This window comes from Scyliorhinus canicula, chromosome 3, assembly GCF_902713615.1.
Source record: "Scyliorhinus canicula chromosome 3, sScyCan1.1, whole genome shotgun sequence".
In the NCBI taxonomy this organism is placed as follows: Eukaryota; Metazoa; Chordata; class Chondrichthyes; order Carcharhiniformes; family Scyliorhinidae; genus Scyliorhinus; species Scyliorhinus canicula.
This window is the reverse complement of record NC_052148.1, coordinates 95,175,427-95,195,131: the sequence shown is the minus strand read 5'-3', so window position 1 is coordinate 95,195,131 and position 19,705 is coordinate 95,175,427. Positions and strand designations below refer to the sequence as shown.

Below are 19,705 nucleotides of genomic sequence, written 5' to 3'. Positions count from 1 at the left end.
ATAGATATAGATATAAAAGATATAGATATATATCATGCAATATATTTTATTTTTTGTTCATTTTACCGATTAAGAAATTGTAAACAGCAAGAAATATTGCTGTTGGTCCTTCATATTCACAGTTGTATGTTTTAAAAAGAATGTCGCTGAGCTGTGGGATATTCTAAGGAAATGAGTCGTGACAAACTAATGACTGAATGACTGACTGAATTCTGATCAGGAAGTGTGACAAAGAATAAATGTCCTACAAGGGAATTGGAATTTTGTTCTCGACTTATTTGGAGTTGGCACCAAAAGGACATATTGGCCGGAATTTTCCAGCCCCTCGAGCCAGCAGGATCTTCCGGTCCCACTGGAGATTTCAGTGCCTTGCCAGCCCGCCTGCTTTTTACTTACTTTCTTAATACTTAATGCCCACTCAAAACTGTCCCTCAGTTACTCCCAACCATGTTTCCAACCGCCTGCTTGCCATACCTAAGGCACCCCTGGACAAAAAGACACCAAGAGAAACATCCAGGGTGAACTAAGGCAACAGGCACCACCACCCTCCTTTGAAGTTGCAGAACTAAAAATACTAAAGTTGAACAATCAAAGGTTCAGAGTTCATCTTGGTCAGGAAATAAGTACAGGGAAAAGACAAACCAATGGACTTCCCCAAAAGTCAGTACTGGCTCCAGCCCTGTTCAACTTATACGCGAATGATCTTCCAAAAATTGCCTCCCGAAAATTCATATATGCCGATGACATCTGCCACACATCCGCCTGTTCTTTAGACAACTTGCTCATGTTCTCAGCATCCCCACTCTCCTACCTTTAAATTCTCCTGCTGCCCGTGACTATGCTACCTTTGACACACTTTTCGTTTCCATTTCTCCTTAAACACGAGGGGCAGAATTGAGAAGGCAAAACTATTTAAGCACCTCGTAATAACTGGCAGCGCAAGAATTATTTTAAAACAGTATCAGGAATAATAAAATTCAGAAAGCGCCTTTATTTTAATCAAATCATAAGATATAGGAACAGGAGGAGGCTGTTTCTCCCCACATGGCACATGAAGAAACGATCAGTCTCCAGAGTATGGCTGCGATGACAGTATAAGCCCAACATCTGAATTATTTGGTTTTCGTTCAGCCAAATTTCAAGTATCTTATGTGGTTTCAGAAGAAATGAGACAAAGGCAGGAACTCTCACCTCGGCTGCTAGACTGCACAACAATATCAAAACAAGAGGTCCCAGCCAATCAGGGTAGTTGGTACAAATTGTACAATGAACCACAACTACAATGGTTCTTTCTTATGTGCCAACCGGAAAAACATACTTAGCTGTCTGAATATTGTTCCTTTTGATGCCGTGCCAGATATTGATATGAGCTGTTTCCTTTTCATTTTCTCCGTTTTCATCTAAATGTGTTTCCCTGGCCTTCACCGTCAGAAGGCAAAAATGCTTCGTTCTGCTTAATTTTCTCTGCACTACAAGAATAAATGATTGTAGACATCTGGTGGTGACCATGGATTGAGCGGTCACACTATTGGTATCTCACTATACAGGAAATCCAGGTACGCCCTCTGCAAAGCCATCCGGAATGCCAAGAGACAATATCAGAGTAACAGACTAGCGTCACAGACTCTCATTGGTTGTGGCAAGACCTAAACACCATAACGGGCTACAAAGCGAAGCCGAGCAGTATCACCGGCAGCAGCACACCCCTCCCCGATGAACTCAATGCATTCTATGGTCGGTTCAAAAAGGAAACCATCAAACCGCTGGCAACTTTCCTAGCAGCCCCGGACACACACATACCCACCGTCACAGCTTCCGAAGTCAGATCGGCTTTCCTGAAAGTGAACCCTCAGAAGGCGACAGGTCTGGACGGAGTCCCTGGCCGTGCACTCAGAGCCTGTGCGGACCAGCTGGCAGATATGTTTGCAGACATCTTCAACCTCTCCCTACTCCGTTCTGAGGTGTCCGCCAGCTTCAAGAAGACCACCATCATACTGGTGCCAAAGAAGAACCAGGCAACGTGCCTCAATGATTCCCCTCTGGTGGCCCTGACATCGATCGTAATGAAGTGATTTGAGAGGTTGGTCATGAGGCACATCAACATCATACTCCCAGGATGCGTAGATACACAGCAATTCGCATACCGCCGCAACCAGTCGACAGAAGAAACCATCTCCCTTGACATACACCCATCTGGAGCATCTCGACATCAGACTCCTATTTATTGACTACAACTCCGCCTTCAAGACCATAATCCTAGCCAAGCTCATATAAAAGCTCCAAAACCTAGGACTTGACTCATCACTATGCAACTGGGTCCTCGACTTTCTGACCCATAGACCACAATCAGTAAGAATAAACAACAACAGATCCTCCACGATAGTTGTCAATACCGGGGCCCGCAAGGCTGCGTAATTAGCCCCCTACTATACTCCTTATACACACACATAACTGCGTGGCAAAATTTGGTTCCAACTCCATCTACACATTTGCTGATGACATGACCATAGTGGGTCGAATCTTGAACAATGACGAGTCAGAATACAGGAGAGAGGTAGAGAATCTAGTGGAGTGGTGTAACAACGACAATCTCTTCCTCACTGCCAGCAAAACTAAAGAGCTGGTCACTGACTTCAGGAAGCAAAGTACTGGACACACCCCTATCTGCACCAACGTTGCCGAGGTGGAGATGGTTGACACCATGGGTTTAAAACACATTTAAGCATGCCTCTGGGTAGTCAGGACAAGGCAGGATGCCAAAGTGGGTGCCACTGGGAGGCTGCCAGGCTGGCACTGCCATGGGTCAGGGCACAAGTGGGGGCCATGCCAATGGATGGAGGATGGAGGGGGGTATGAAGTATGGAGGGTGCAAGGCAAGTATGAAGGGGTTCCAGAAGGTAATAATAATAAGTCTTTATTAGTGTCTCAAGTAGGCAATGAAGTTACTGTGAAAATCCCCTCGTCGCCACATTCCGGCGCCTGTTCGGGCACACTGAGGGAGAATTCAGACTGTCCAATTCACCTAACAAGCACATCATTTAGGAGTTGGGGGGGTAGATGGGGAGGGACCCTCAAGCCCACATAGAGCAGTACACCCTTTCATATAGTTGCCTGATCTCGGGGGAACCGGTCTAGGGAACCGGTCTGGCCAGCACGTTCAGCACCCCAGTTATGAAAATAATCCTAAGTGCGGGCTTGACCGGGTAGAAACTCCTCAGGGCCCAAAAAAGTGATTAAGTGTGGTTAGCTAGCAGTGGGGAACCCGCCAACAGAACCAGGGAGAAACTTCCAGAAAGATCCGCCTGAAATGATACTTAGGGCTGGATTCTTCGGCCATGTCAGCTGCAAGATCACTATGGACGGGATGGGAACAATGCAGAGGTCCATTGATCTCAGGCAGGAATTTCCTCTCACCGGGCAGGCGCAGCTGAAAAATCTCGGCCTTAGAAACTTTCTGTTAGATCATGCCCTAAATGTCTGTACAAATGCAATTGGCTTTATGCTGTTAAAAAAGTGGAGAGGGGCAAGTATAGCAAATTATACAAAGTATAGCAAAATATATGTCAGGGACAGGTGGAGATCAGGGGAGATTGAATGATGAAGAGGTCCTGGAACACAAGACAAAGGGGAGTAGTAATGATATTATTAACGATTAAAGCAGCCGGTGACGGCTGTGAAGGAGTAGGTCGCACATTTGGTGGCTCCTGCTCGGGCTGGACCTTTGGACCTTTCTCACTGATTTTTTGTCGGATCTGATTCGGAAAATTGATGTTGGATGCAATTGTGAAGAGGAATCCTACATCAGTGCATGGAGAGATGGACCAGCAGTGCTCACAAAGGAAGAAATAGGCGAACAGCGAAGGCTTGGGCTGAGGCTGCAGCAGGAGAAAGCATGGCGGACGACCGGAGTCCTGGCTCGACGACCCAGGTCGTTGGAGCAGCTGATGCAGTTCATAAAGGAGGGCTTCGCCAAGCAGAAACAGGAATGCTTGGACCCGATTAAGGAATCGATTGCGCGGCTGGAACTCAGACTGGATGCTCAAGACCAGGCGATCCAGAAAGTGGAGAAGGCACTGACTGAGCAGGAGGAACTCTAAGCTGCAGTGGAGTTGGAGGTGGGGATGTTGAGAGACCAACAGAAAAGGCTTCAGGGGAAGGTGGAGGATCTAGAGAATAAGACCCGCCGGCAGAACCTGAGGATCGTTGGTCTCCCGGAGGGATCCGAAGGAATGGACGCAGGGGCATACATATCGGGTATGTTTGAGAAGTTACTGCGGGAGGGGACGTTCACCCGACCCTTGGAGGTGGAAAGGGTGCACAGAGCACTCACGAGGAAGCCACGTGTGGGGGACGACCGCCCCCCCCCCCCCCCCCCCACCCCCCCCCCCCCCCCACCCCCTCTGAGGGCAATGGTGGTGAGATTCCACCGATATCTGGACAAGGAGTGTATCTTACGGTGGGCCAGGCAGACACGGAGCTGTAAATGGGAGAACAGCATTCTGCGTATATATCAGGAACTGAGCACGGACGTGGCCAGGAGAGGAGCAGGATTCAACCAGATAAAATCGACCCTTTTCATCAAGATGGTCAAGTTTGGGCTGCTGTATCCGGCCCGTCTTTGGGTCACTCATGAGGAGCAACATTTCTACTTCGAGTCACCCGAGGAAGCGATGGACTTCGCTAGGGCTGGTAGCGGACTGAGGTGTTTGAACTGAACTTTGCTGCCGCGTTCATGTCAAAAATGTTTTTGTTTTTGGACGTTATCTGTAATGCCTTCTGCATCTATTTGGAGCCTGTGGATGAGTTGTGTGAGCTAACGTTTGCATTTGCACTGATGGGGAGATGGAGGTGTGAATTTTAGATGTTGGATCTTCTTTTTGATTTTCTTTGTGTTTCTTTCGGGCAATTAGGTTGGGATTCTTTTCTTTTGCATATGTGTGTCCGAGCGGGGTGGAGGGGGGGAGGGAATAATAGGTGGGAAAAAGTCTAGCGCCATGGGCGGGGGCCACCAAGCTAGCTGGGTGGGTTAGCTCACGGAAGCGCAGTGGGGGTTGAGCAGATGTTATGCTTGTTGAAGGGGCTGGTTTGCATAGTGCTGTTACTGAGGGGAGGAGGGGGAGGAAATGTTCTGCTGACGGGGGAGGGACTTTTGCTGGGGGACAATAGGGGATGGAGGCTGCCTGGGGGCGGGCCTGTGGATGCGCGGGGCACGGGCTGGAGACTAGCCCAAGAAGGGTGATGGCTGATTGGCGGAGGTGGGGGGTGGGTGAGAAGCCTCCCCAACCAGGCTGATCACATGGAACGTAAGAGGCCTAATGGGCCGGTGTTTGTGCATTTGAGGGGATTAAAGGCGGATGTGGCAATGTTGCAGGAGACGCACCTTAGAGTAACTGACCAGGTCAGATTAAGGATGGGATGGGTCAGACAGGTTTTCCACTCGGGGCTGGACTCTAAGACTAGAGGGATCGCGATCCTGATCAACAAGCGAATGTCATTCAAGGCGGGGAGAATAGTTGCGGATGTGGGAGGCCGTTACATCATGGTTAGTGGGAAGCTGGAGGGGCTGCCGGTAGTGCTCGCAAATGTGTACGCGCCAAATTGGGATGATGTGGAATTCATAAGGAGGATGTTGGGGAAGATCCCGGACCTGGATCCGCATAAGTTGGTCATGGGGGGGGGGGACTTCAACACAGGGCTAGACCGGTCTAGCTCAAGGACAGGCAGGATACCAGCAATAGCAAAGGAGCTAAAGGGGTTTATGGCACATGCATAAAGTGCACTCTCGGATTGGCTTTTTTATCCTGAAATGGACTTTACTGACGGGGGTAGTGGACACTGAGTATTCAGCGATCACGAGCTTGGATCATGCCCTGCACTGGGTTGACTTACAGGTGAGCAAGGAGGGTGGGCAACGCCTGCACTGGAGGCTGGACATGGGACTCTTAGCGGATGAGAAGGTGTGTGGGTGGCTGAGGAAATATATCCAGAACTATCTGGAAGTCAATGACAGGGGAAGTTTTGGCTGCAATGGTCTGGGAGGTGCTGAAGGCGGTGGTTAGAGGGGAGCTGATCTCGATACGGGCCTACAGGGAGAAGGTAAACACAGCAGAGAGTGACTGACTGATAAGGGAAATACTACAGGTCGACAGGAGGTATGCAGAGACCCCAGAGGCAGGGCTTCTAAGGGAATGACGGAGGCTGCAGGCGGAGTTCGGCTTGTTAACTACAGGGAAGGCAGTGGAGCAGCTGAGGAAGGCGAGGGGTGGGGATTTAAGAATATGGTTGGCGTTGTGTTATGCTGCTTCGGATAACACAGGCTGCTACTTGATGCAGTCTTAACTAAAGGATGCTCCAGACTCTGAAATGAGTTCAACGTGTTTATTGAACTATTAACACAGTTCTCAAATGAGTTTGACTCTCTGCTAATCTAACTGTAGTAACTCAGTCTAACTGTACCAGCTTGCTCTAAGCCACGTGCTGGGGTGTGAAGCTGCTGATCAACCCTGTGTAACTCTCTAGATGTCTGTCTGTGGAAAGAGGCAGGGTGTGAGTGCCTCATCCCTTTTATAGTGTTTATGTCATGCCCCCTTGTGGTGATGCCACCTCTGAGTGTCCTGATTGCCCATTGGTTGTGTCCTATTCTGAGTGTTCATTGGTTACATGTTTGCATATCATGACAGGGAGAAAGCCAGCAGAATGCTTGCACAGCAGCTCAAAAAGAGGGAGGCAGCCAGGTAGATTGGGAAAGTAAGGGACAGGGATGGAAACCTGGTCGGAGATTCAGCTGGGGTTAATAAGGCGTTTAAGGAGTTTATCAGCGGCTGTATGAGTCGAACCCACAGCTGGGCCGGAGGGGATGAGGCAATACTTGGGTGGGGCTGAGGTTCCCGAAGGTGGACGAAGGGTTGGCAGAAGGGCCCCGATCGGGTTGGAAGAAAGAGCAGAAGGGCTGAAGGCCATGCAGTCGGGTAAAGCCCCAGAACCGGACGGGTACCCAGTGGAGTTTTATAAAAAGTTCTCTGGGATATTTGGATCGCTGCTGATGAGGACATTTAATGAGGCAAGGGAGAGAGGGGGGCTTCCCCTGTCGATGTCACAGGCTACTATCTCATTGATCCTGAAGCGGGATAAGGACCAGGAGCTATGCATGTCCTACAGACCGATTTCACTACTAAATGTAGACCCCAAACAGTTGGCCAAAATCTTGTCCTCAAGGATAGAAGACTGCGTTCCGGACGTGATTGGGGAGGACCAGACGGGATCTGTTAAGGGTAGGCAGTTGGAGCCAACGTAAGAAGGCTGCAGAATGTAATTATGATGCCCCCAGAGGGTAAGGACGTGGAGGTGAAGTACTGGGGCAGTTCGGATTTGGACGGGGCTTCATTGACTGGGTCAGGCTGCTGTCTCATGTGCCCATGGCGAGTGTTGGACGAACCTGTTGACATTGTGCTATTTTAGGCTGCCCCGGGGGACGAGGCAGGGATGCCCCCTCTCCCCGCTGTTGTTCGCACTGGCCCTAGAGTCTCAAGGGGCTGGGAGGGGCTGGGAGGGGGAGCGGGGTGGAACACAGCGTCTCGCTTTAAGCAGATGACCTGCTCTTGTATGTTCCGAACCCACTGGAAGGGATGGAAGAACTGATGAGGATTCTGGGGGATTTTGGCCAGTTTTTGGGTTATAAATTGAACATGGGGAAAAGTAAGATGTTCGCGATCCAGGCAAGGGGGCAGGAGAGGTGACTGAGGGAGTTGCTGTTTAGAGTGGTAGGGGGAAGCTTTCGGTACCTAGGCATCCAGGTGGCACGGGAATGGGAACGGCTGCACAAGCTTAATCTGGCCTGAATAATCGACCAAATGAAGGAAAATTTCCAAGGTGGGACGTGCTCCCGTTGTCACTGGCTTGGAGGGTACAGAGAGTGAAAATGACGGTCCTCCCGAGATTCCTGTTTGTGTTTCAGTGTCTCCCCATCTTTATTCCGCGGTGCTTCTTTAAACGGGTCAATAAGTTGATGTCTAGCTTTGTGTGGGTGGGTAAACAAGGGGATGCTGGAGCATAGCTGGGGGGGGGGGGGGGGGGGGGGGGGGGGGGGGGGGGGGGGGGGCGGGCTGGAGCTGCCGAACTTTAGTAATTATTACTGGGCGGCGAATATCGCCATGATTAGGAAGTGGGTGGTGGGGTGGGGGGGTCAATGTGGGAGCGAGTAGAGGTGGCATCATGCAATGGCCCTAGTTTGAAGGCGTTGGTAATGGCGCCTCTGCCGTTCCCGCCGGCACGGTACTCCACCAGCCCCGTGGCGGCCCTGAGAGTCTGGGGGCAATGGAGGAGACATGGGAGCAGAGGGAGCATCGGTCTGGTCTCCAATCTGTAATAATCACCGGTTTGCCCCAGGGAGGCTAGATGGAAGGTTCCGGAGATGGCAGAGAGCAGGGATCGAGAGGATGGGAGATGTGTTTATAGAGGGGAGCTTTCTGAGTATGAGGGAGTTGGAGGAGAAATTTGAATTGACGGGAGGGAACGAGTTTAGGTACTTGCAGGCGCGGGACTTCCTACGCAGGCAGGTCTCAACCTTCCCACTCCTACCACCAAGGGGGATACAGGACAGGGTAGTTACAAGAATGTGGGTGGGAGAAGGGAGGGTTTCAGACATTTATAAGGAACTCATGGGGTCAGAGGAAACGCAGACCGAGGAGCTGAAACACAAATGGGAAGAGGAATTAGGTGAAGAGTTAGAGGATGGTCTGTGGGCGGACAAGTTGAGTACAGTCAACGCGTCCACATCATGTGCCAGGCTCAGCCTCATACAGTTCAAGGTCATTCACCGCACTCACATGACAGTGGCCCAGATGAGCAGGTTCTCTGGGGTAGAAGACAGGTGCACAAGGTGTGCGGGAGGACCAGCGAACCATGTCCATATGTTCTGGGCATGCCCGAAGGTTTGAGGATTCTGGCAGGGGTTAACGGATGACATGTCCAAGGTGTTTAAAACAAGGGTGGCACCAAGTCCAGAGGTGGCCATTTTCAGAGTGTCGGAAGATCTGGGAATCCAGGAGGAGAAAGAGGCAGACGTTCTGGCCTTTGTCTCTCTGGTAGCTCGGAGACGGATATTATTAGCTTGGAGGGACTCAAAGCCCCCGAAGTCAGAGACCTGGCTATCGGACATGGCTAGCTTTCTCTGTTTGCAGAAAATCAAGTTCGCCTTGAGAGGGTCACTGTTAGGGTTTGCCCGGAGGTGGCAACCGTTCATCGACTTTTTGGGGGAAAATTAACCGTCAGCAGAAAGTGGGGGTGGAGTTGGAGTTTAATTTAGTTTAGAGTAGGGTGTTAGAAAAGGTGGGACCTGTGAGGAAGGAAGACAGCTTTTGCACTATGTTTATATTTGTACGTGCACTTTTTATTCTGTTATTGTTATAAAACCATAAATACCTCAATAAAATGTTTATTAAAAAAACGATTAAAGCAAGTGTTAATAGGTGTTAATAAAGGCCAGCACAGGGCAGCACGGTGGCACAGTGGTTAGCATTGCTGCCTACGGCGCTGAGGACCTGGGTTCGAATCCCGGCCCTGGGTCACTGTCTGTGAGGAGTTTGCACATTCTCCCCATGTCTGCGTGGGTTTCGCCCCCACAACCCAAAGATGTGCAGGTTAGGTGGATTGGCCACGTTAAATTGCCCCTTAATAAAAAATAAATGAAAAAATAAATAAATAAAATAAAGGCCAGCACAGTCTGAATGTTAAATAGCAGAATGTGATAATAGCAGAAAAAGGGTCAGCGCTGTCTGAAAGCAAAGCATGGGAACAAGATCCACACTGCATTTCAGCCGCCCTGTTTCTTGTAAGGACTCTATTCCATTCTCCCAGTTTCTCCATTGTATCTGTTCTGATGATGCGACCTTTCACCATGGTGCTTCTGACATGTCTTTCTTTTACCTTAGCCAAGGATTCCTGCCTTCTGGCCTCAACACTAAATTCAACAATTTCCAACTAGGAACTCTGTGCTGACCCCTATTCTGCTAATAACACTTGCTGCTATTTTATTTTCAGACGTGCTAGCATTTATTCCACAACAAACACATGCTTTAGTCCTTAAAACCATAATTACCACTCCCCTCAAAAATAATGAGTGCCATGACCTCTTCTTCATTATTCAATCTCTCCTGGCCTCCAATCTACCCCTGACCTTCATTGTGCTCCACCTGCCCCATCCCATTTTCATTTTTTTTTTAATGTTTTATTCACAGCATTTTCATATTAAGAAACAAAACATGAAGAAAAATCATCCAACATTATAAATAACCAACACCCACTAACCCCTCTGCTCCCCTAATATCACCCCACTCTCCCATCCTGTCTTCCCCACTTTAACCCCCTTACCCCCCTCTGCTACCCTCCTTTGCTGGCCCCTCAATCCTGCTTGAAGAAGTCAATGAACAGCTTCTATCTCCAAGCAAACCCATCAATCGACCCCCTCAGGACGAACTTGAGCTTCTCCAGCCTCAGGAATTCCACCAGGTCACTACCCTCAGCCCCGCTTTCAGTAGCTCCGAGTCCCTCCATCCGAACAAGATCCGTCTCCGGGTTTTCAGGGAGGCGAAGTCGTAGATATCAAACTCTCTCGCCCCCCAGACTCCCAGGTCTTCCAACACCCCAAACATCGCTATCTCTGGCTCAGGTCCACCCTTACCCCCAACACCTCGACATTACATCCGCGAACCCCTGCCAGAATCCCTTTAGCTTCGGACATACCCCAAACTTGTGATGTGGTTCACGGGTCACTCTGTGCACCGCCCCACCTATCCTCTACCCGCTCAAAGACCTCCTCATCCATGCTACCATCATATGTGCCCCATTGACGACATTCATTTAAACTGAATGAGGCTTAGCCTCACACGCAACGAGGATGCATTCACCCTCCGCATGGCCTCAGCCAACGTCCCGGACTCCAACTCCCTACCCAGCTCCTTCTCCCACTTACACTTTATATCCCCCACAGGAGCCCTCCCAATCCATAAGCTCCTTGTAAACCTCTGACACCTTCCCCTCCCCTATCCCCTCCCTCGACAGCACTTTTTCTTGCAACCCCAGGGGCGGCAACTCAGGAAAAGACGACACCTCTCTCCTCACGGAATCCCGGACATGCAAGTACCTGAAACCATCGCCTCTGGGCAGCTCATACTGTTTTTCCAGGTTCTCCGGCTTTGCAAATCTGCCCCCTATAAACAAATCACCAAATTGCTCAATCCCGGCCTGCTGCCACCACCAAAACCTCACATCCAGCGCAGTGCACCCCAACTCCCCCCCGCCCCCAGGGCACAAACCTATAGTTGACACAGATCGGTGCCCCTCGCCCTCCAATCTCAAATGCTGCCTCCACTGCCCCCACACCACCACTGGGCTGACGGAGTACCTGGCCGGCGGGTATGGCAGAGGCACTGACAACGACCATGGCAATGTTCACCGCCCAGTAATAGTTCATCCTGTTCAGCAATGGCAGCAACCCCCCCCCCCCCGTGTCCCCACTCAGGAAAAGCCCTCCTGACCCACGGGGTCTTCCCCGCCCACACAAACCCAGAGTTCAGTGCATTGACCTTTTTGAACAACACCTTCGGGACGAAGATTGGGAGATCTGAAATACGAACAGAAACCTTGGCAGCACCGTCATTTTTACTCTCTGCACCCGTCCTGCCAACAACAATGGCAGCACATCCCACCTCTTAAAGTCCCCCTTCATCTGCTCCCCAACTGAGTCAAGTTCAGCTTGTGCAGCTATGTCCAGCTCCGCATCACCTGGATGCTCAAGTATCTAAAGCTCGCCCCCACTACCTTGAACGGCAGCACTCCTAATCTCCACTCCTGCCCTTTAGTCTCAATCGGGAACACCTCACTCTTTCCCATGTTCAACTTAATAATAACAATCTTTTATTGTCACAAGTATGAAGTTACTGTGAAAAGCCCCTAGTCACCACATTCTGGCACTTGTTCGGGGAGGCCAGTATGGGAATTGAACCTGCACTGCTGGCCTTGTTCTGCGTTACAAACCAGCTGTTTAGCCCACTGAGCTAAACCGGCCCATCCTACTTGTACCCGGATAACTGACTAAATTCCTCCAAAATGCCCCCAGTGCTGCCCAATGGTCCAAAATGTATAGCAGCAGGTCGTCTGCATCCAGCAAGACTATGTGCTCATGCCCCCTATCCCCCACACAAGCCCTCTCCAATCCCCCGGTGCCCTAAGCGGTTGTCTTTATGGTTGATTTGTGTCAACCATAGGTTTGCACCGGGGAGGCTGGATGCGAGGTTTTGGGGGGTGGCAGCGGCAGGGATTGAGTGGCTTGGTGACCTGTTTGTAGGGAGCAGATTTGAAGGACTTTGCGGAAGAGTACGAGTTGCCCAGGGTGAACGGTTTTAGATACCTGCAGGTCCGGGATTTTGTGAGGAGAGAGGTGCCATCTTTTCCTGGGCTACCACCCCTGGGGTTGCAGAATAAGGTGCTGTCAAAAGAGGAGATAGGGGAGGGGAAGCTGTCCAAGGTCTACAGGAGCTGATGGATTGGGATGGAGCCCTGGTGGGGGATATAAAGGAGGAGGTGCTGGGAGGGGAGGTGGAAGCTGGGACATGGGCTGACGCCATGCGGAGCGTGAATGCGTCCTCATCGTGTGCAAGCCTATGCCACAATCAGTTTAAGGTACTACATTGAGCACATATGATGGTAGCACAGATGAGTAGGTGTGTTGAGGGGGTATAGGATAGGGCAGTGCCTAGGGGGGCCCGTGAACCGCGTCCACATGTTTTGGGCATGTCTGAAGCTAAAGGGGTTCTGGCAGGGGTTTGCAGACGTAAAGTCCGAGGTGTTGGGGGTGAAGGTGGCCCCAAGTCCAGAGGCAGCGATATTGGGAATGTCGGAAGACCTGGGAGTCCAGAGGGTGAGAGAGTCTGATGCCTAGGCCCTTGCCTCCCTGATAGCCCAGATAAGGATCTTACTTGGATGGAGGATCTCGGAGCTGTGGAAAGCGGGGCTGTGGGTGAGCGACCAGGCAGAATTCCTGAGGCTGGAGAAGGTCAAGTTTGTCCTGAGGGGGCCGGTTGATGGGTTCACTCGGAGGTGGAAGCCGTTCATTGACTTCTTTAAGGAGGGTTGAGGGGGCAGCAATGAAGGGGGGGGAGGATGGGTGTCAAAATGGGGATGGAAGAAGGGAGCAATGGCGGGGAGTGGGGGAGTGGGTGTTGTATATTTATACTGTTGTATGATTTTTCTTCTGTTTTTGTTTGTTTTTATGAAAATGCATGAATAAAATATATATTTTTTAAGATATTAAACATTGACTATCATCTCAATGCCTCAGGGAATTCATCCCAGTGGTGATATCATTACTAAAACAAATTAGTGAATGACTTAAGCGATACGTAGCCAAGTGCGAGATCCTTATTTAGTCTCAGCACATATACCACTTACAGGATTAAAAACAGAAAATGCTGGAAAAGCTCAGTGGGTCTGGCAGCATCTGTGGAGAGAGAAACAGAGTTGACGTATCGAGTCCATACGACTCTTTGAACAACACTGTAACACCTTTTTCTGTAGAGAACAAATCAAAATATTTCACTAGCAGAAAGAAAAAGAAGGGACAGCACGGTAGCATGGTGGTTAGCATAAATGCTTCACAGCTCCAGGGTCCCAGGTTCGATTCCCGGCTGGGTCACTGTCTGTGCGGAGTCTGCACGTCCTCCCCGTGTGTGCGTGGGTTTCCTCCGGTTTCCTCCCACAGTCCAAAGATGTGCGGGTTAGGTGGATTGGCCATGCTAAATTGCCCATAGTGTCCTAAAAAGTAAGGTTAAAGGGTTGTTGGGTTACGGGTATAGGGTGGATGCGTGGGTTTGAGTAGGGTGATCATTGCTCAGCACAACATCGAGGGCCGAAGGGCCTGTTCTGTGCTGTACTGTTCTATGTTCTAATGGATGCCAATCAAAGGGAGGATAGCCAAAAGAATGGTAAAGATACCACTTTTATGGAAGAGAGGGAGTAGGCGGGTGAAGGGTTTTCTGGGGGGGGGGGGAGGGGCGCAAAGCATGAAGCCCACAATGCTGCATGACTGTCAACAATTATGCAAAGAGGGCAATGCACAGATGAAGAATGATCGTGTTCATTTAAAGCCGAAAGTTATAATCAAATACCTCTTATTCAGCACGTGGGGATCCATTGAGGGATTACCAGTCCAAAAAAAGATGCTTGCTTAGATTGTGAGAGCCGTGGTCAGCTTCATTAAGACTGTTGTTCTAAATGTCTTCTTGCACTCATGAATTGGATTAGAGATCCATGAGGGGCTGGTTTAGCACACTGGGCTAAATATCTGGCTTGTAATGCAGAACAAAACAGCACTGTAGGTTCAATTCCCGTACCAGCCTCTGCAAACAGGTGCTAGAATGTGGTGACTAGGGGCTTTTCACAGTAACCTCATTGAAGACTACTTGTGACAATAAGCTATTATTATTATATAATTTGTCTACTTGATATAAATATTTGCAAACAGTAATATAAACAGAAAGTGCTTCCAACACGCAGCTAATTCAGTCACCATCTGTGACAAGAACAAACAGTTATTCTCTTATTGAATCACTCAATAAAACTTACGCATTGTTGATAGGTCCTGAGGAGTATTTGTCTATTCACAGTGTAACCATGCAGTGTCATCAAAAACCATTTCAATTCTTCAAAACTGAGAATTAAATATGTTGGAAATGGACAGCAGATTGGTTATCATCTGAAAACAAAAGTGCAGATTAACATTGTGAGTATTTTCTAATTCCTTCAGGGATGCGGGTATTGCTGGCAAGGTCAGTATTTGCTGCCCATCCGTATTGTCCTTGAACTGAATGGCTTGTTCGGCCATTTCAATTGTTTAAAATTTAGAGTACCCAATTCCTTTTCTCTTTTCCAATTAAGGGGCAATTTAGCGTGGCCATCCACGTACCCTGCACATCTTTTGCGTGGTGGGGGTGAGCTCCATGCAGACATGGGGTGAACGTGCAAACTCCACACAGACAGTGACCTGAGCAGGGATCGAACCCAGGTCCTCGGTGCCACGAGGCAGCAGTGCTAACCGCTGTGCCACCATGCCACCCTGGTTCAGCAATTTCAGAGGGCAGTTAGGAGTCAACCACATTGCTGTGGGATTGGAGTCACAGGTAGGCCAGACCAGGTGAGGATGGCAGGTTTCCTTCCCTAAAGGGCATTAGTGAATCAGATGGGTTTGTACGACAATCAACAACGGTTTCATGGTCATCATTAGACTTTTAATTGCAGATATTTTAAAAATTGAATTCAAATTCCAAACCTGCCCTGGTGGGTCTCTACATTACGAGGTGAGCGACAAAGCCACTCTGTCTCCGCCTCCCCAGAGTACTGATCTTGTAGTGCAATTCAGGTTGTGACATAAAGGTTTATAGCTGAAACAATCAACTGGCTTTTCACTTTTCAGATGTTGAAGGCCAATCCTGTATTCCATCAACATTTTCTGTTTTATGTAAGATTTACAACATTTGCATTGTTTGATGTGAAGAAAAAGGCTGCAGGTCGTATACCAACTGATTACACTGAATTTGATATACAGTGCCATTTGTTTTCCACCACTTCCAATTTGTGTAACCAAAGGACTAATTGGGGATTATAATCTCGCAGTTAATTACCCCTGTAATAGGATCACTGATTCGACTGACAACATCGTTGTGGATCATTTCCAAAGTCCTGACACACAAAACATGCAGCAGCAACTGATGTAACTATGAAATGCAGTCCTTCAATAAAAACTAACAAACCGATATCCAACAAGTAAACCTTGAAAGATTAAATTAAATTTTACCCCCCACACCCCTGGTGTTTTGGAATATTTGCTGTTTTCTTCTGATATAAAACCAAAATAGAAGCAAAAGTAGGTTATTCAGCCTCTCGGGCCTGTTCCGCCAGTCAATAAGATCGCGGCTGATTTATTTGTCTCTCAAATTCCACATTCCCATCTATCCCCGGTAACCTTTGATTCCCTTGCCTAACAAGAATCTACCTCGCTCTTCCTTAAAAATATTCAATGACCCCGCTTCCATCACATTCTGAGGCAAAGAGTGCCAAAGTCACACAACCCTCTGAGAGAATAAAATGTTCCTAATTTCTATCCTAAAAGGGCAACTCCTAATTTTAAAACAATATTTGATTTGATTTGATTTATTGTCACATGTACCGAAGTACAGCGAAAAGTATTTTTCTGCGGCCAAGTGAACGCACACAGTACGTACAGAGCAGACAAAAAAGAATAATCAACAGAGTACATTGACAGATGGTACATCAACAAACTGTGGAACAAGGGGCCAAACAAAGCAAATACATGGGCAAGAGCAGCATAGGGCGTCGTGAATAGTGTTCTTACAGGGAACAGATCAGTCCGCAGGAGAGTTGTTGAGGAGTCTAGCAGCTGTGGGGAAGAAGCTGTTCCTATGTCTGGATGTGCAGGTCTTCAGACTTCTGTACCTTCTGCCTGATGGAAGGGTCTAGAAGACAGGAAAGCCTGGGTGGGAGGGGTCTCTGATAATGCTGTCTGCCTTCCTGAGGCAACGGGAGATGTAGACAGCATCAATGTGGGGGTGGCAAGCTTTTGTGATGCGTTGGGCTGAGTTCACCACATCCTGCAGTTTCTTGCGATCTTGGGCCAAGCGGTTGCCATACCAGGCTGTGATGCAGCCGGATAGGATGCTCTCTGTGGCATATCTTAGAAGTTTGTGAGAGTCGATGCAGACATACCAAATTTCATTAGCTTCCGTAGGAAGTAGAGACGTTGTTGGGCTTTCTTTTTTTTTTTTAAATCTTTTTATTGGCTTTTCTCATATTTATAAACAATTGTGTATATACATAACATTTTACTTACCCGCGCTAATTTACTTAGGCCGACGAACTGCCCCCAAGTATCCAGGAAGCCTTCCTCTGACCCTCGGATGGCGTGCTTAATCTTCTTCAGATGGAGAAATTCCGAGAGGTCAGCGAGCCAGTCTACAGCTGTGGGTGATGCTGCCAATCGCCAGCCAAGCAGGATTCTCCACGGAGCGATTAGGGAAGCGAAAGCAAGGGTGTTGGCACCGTTCACATTTGTCTTTCACCTCCAGGAAGAACCTGTTCATTCGGGTTCTGGTCAGGTGCGTTCTGTGCCCCACTTTGAGCTGCATTAGGCTACACCTTGCGCAGGAGAAGGTGGATTTCGCCCTGTTCAGTGCTTCGCTCCAGAGTCCCAATCCTATCTGTGTCCCCAGTTCATCCTCCCATTTTTGCCTGGTCTCATCCAGTGGTGTTCGAGCTCTGTCCAGTAGCTGTCCGTATATTTTCCCACATAGCCCCCCCTTCTCGCTGCTTGTGCCTATCAGGTCCTCTAGTATTGTGTTTTCAGGGTACCCTACAGTCTCTTTGCGGAGGGAGTGCTTTATTTGGAGGTGCCTCAATTCCTCTCCTTTTGCTAGTTTCCACTTCCTCGTCAGTTCATTCGGTGTTGCCAGTCTGTGCCCTATGTAGAGGTTCCCGACCATCAGTGTGCCCCCGTCCCGCATTCATCTTTTGAAGGTGGTTTCTAGCATGGCTGGGGGGAATCTGTAATTGCCGCAGATGGGGGCCATAAGGGACATTTTGGTTATCCCGCTGTGCTGTCTCAACTGGGTCCACATCCTCAGTGTGGCAGCTACCACTGGGCTCGTTGTGTACCTTGTTGAGGAGGATGGGAATGCTGCTGTGACCAGGGCCCGGAGGGTCGCTCCTTTACAGGATGCCTCCTCCATTTGTACCCAATCCATGTCCGGCTCTTGTACCCATCCCCACACTCTTTCTGCCATTGCTGCCCAGTGGTAGTATTGTAGGTTCGGTGGAGCTAGGTCCCCTCTGACTTTTCCTCTTTGCTGTGTCTGTTTGGGAATTCTCGGGTTCTTATCCCCCCACACAAACGCCATGATTAGACTGTCTACATTTTGGAAAAAAGGCCTTGGGGATGAAGATCGGGATGGATCCAAACAGGAAGAGGAACCTTGGCAGTACGTTCATCTTGATCATCTGCACTCTCCCCACCAGGGAGATTGGAAGTGAGCCCCACCTTTGAAGGTCCTTTCTTACTTCCTCCACCAGGCTGGTCAGGTTCCGCTTGTGGATCTGTGTCCAGTCTCTGGCTATTTGGATCCCCAGGTAACGGAATCTATTCTGGGCCATTTTGAATGGGAGCCCCTTCAGCTCTGTCCCTCCCCCGTTTGGGTTCACTGGGAATGTCTCACTTTTGCCCAGGTTAAGTTTGTAGCCCAAGAAGGTTCCAAACTCTTTCAGTATTTGCAGTTTTGCCTTCAGTCCCTCCTGTGGCTTTGAGACATAGAGGAGCAGGTCATCTGCATAGAGTGCGACTCTGTGCTCTCTGTCTCCTCTCCGCATTCCCTTCCAGCTTTTCGCGTCCCGCAGAGCTATCGCCGGGGGTTCGATCACTAGCGCGAACAAGACTGGGGACGGGGGCAGTCCTGTCTTATTCCTCTCTGTAGCTGGAAGTATTCAGAGCTGGTAGTGTTAGTTCGGACACTCACTTTGGGAGCGTTGTGCAGGAGTTGTTGGATTTTCTTGACTGTTGCATCAACATGAGTGAACCAGGACAGACTGTTGGTGATGGTGATCCCCACAAACTTAAAGCTCTTGACCATGTCCACTTCAGAGCCATTGATGCAGATGAGAATGTGTGTCATACTACGCTTCCTGAAGTCGATTATCAGTTCCTTGGTCTTTCTAACATTTAGAGAGGTTATTTTCGGTACACCATGCAGCCAAGTGATCTATCTTCCTTCTGTAGTCTGATTCGTCGTTGTTTGAGATATGACCCACCACAGTCGTATCATCCGCAAACTTGTAGATTGAGTTGGAGTTAAATCTTGCCACACAGTCATGTGTGTATAGGGAGTACAGTAGAGGACTGAGCACACATCCTTGTGGGGCCCCGGTGTTGAGGACTATTGTGGAGGAGGTGCTGTTGCCTATCCTGACAGATTGCGGTCTGTGGTGAGGAAGTCAAGGATCCAGATGCACCGGGGGGGGGGGTGTCAAGTCCAAAGTTGTGGAGTTTGGTTATTAGTCTTGTCAGGATAATGGTGTTGAAGCTGGAGCTGTCGTGGGCAGCAGGGTAGCATGGTGGTTAGCATAAATGCTTCACAGCTCCAGGGTCCCAGGTTCAGTTCCCGGCTGGGTCACTGTCTGTGCGGAGTCTGCACGTCTTCCCCGTGTGTGCGTGGGTTTCCTCCGTGTGCTCCGGTTTCCTCCCACAGTCCAAAGATGTGCAGGTTAGGTGGATTGGCCATGCTAAATTGCCCGTAGTGTCCTAAAAAGTAAGGTTAAGGGGGCGGTTGTTGGGTTAAGGGTATAGGGTGGATACGTGGGTTTGAGTAGGGTGATCATTGCTCGGCACAACATCGAGGGCCGAAGGGCCTGTTCTGTGCTGTACTGTTCTATGTTCTATTAACAGCAGTCTCACGTAGGTGTCCTTGTTGTCGAGATGTTCGAGTGTTGATTGTAGAGCCAGGGAGACAGCATCTGCTGTGGACCGGTTGTGGTGATAGGCAAACTGCAATGGATCGAGTCCGTCTGGGAGGCTGGCATTGATCCGTCTCATGACTAGCCGCTCGAAGCATTTCATGATAACAGACGCAGGGCCAGTGGTCAGTAGTCG

At 49.3% G+C, this 19,705-nt stretch overlaps 1 protein-coding gene across 8 annotated transcripts in view; it reads right to left on the bottom strand.

Annotated features, from left to right (window-relative positions):
* Positions 1-19,705, bottom strand: part of LOC119962816 (interleukin-6 receptor subunit beta-like) — a 167,995-nt gene that overhangs the window by 89,894 nt on the left and 58,396 nt on the right. For 4 of the 8 annotated variants that reach the window (XM_038790931.1, XM_038790932.1, XM_038790930.1 and 1 more), the window contains one exon: positions 14,620-14,749. The exons of 3 other annotated variants lie outside the window; for them this stretch is intronic. In XM_038790931.1, the coding sequence (XP_038646859.1) occupies positions 14,620-14,623 (4 nt within the window). In that variant the 5' untranslated portion in view covers positions 14,624-14,749. Of the gene's footprint in view, positions 1-1,318; positions 1,636-14,619; positions 14,750-19,705 lie in introns of those variants that run through there. One more of the 8 variants, XM_038790929.1, reaches the window with a different exon arrangement.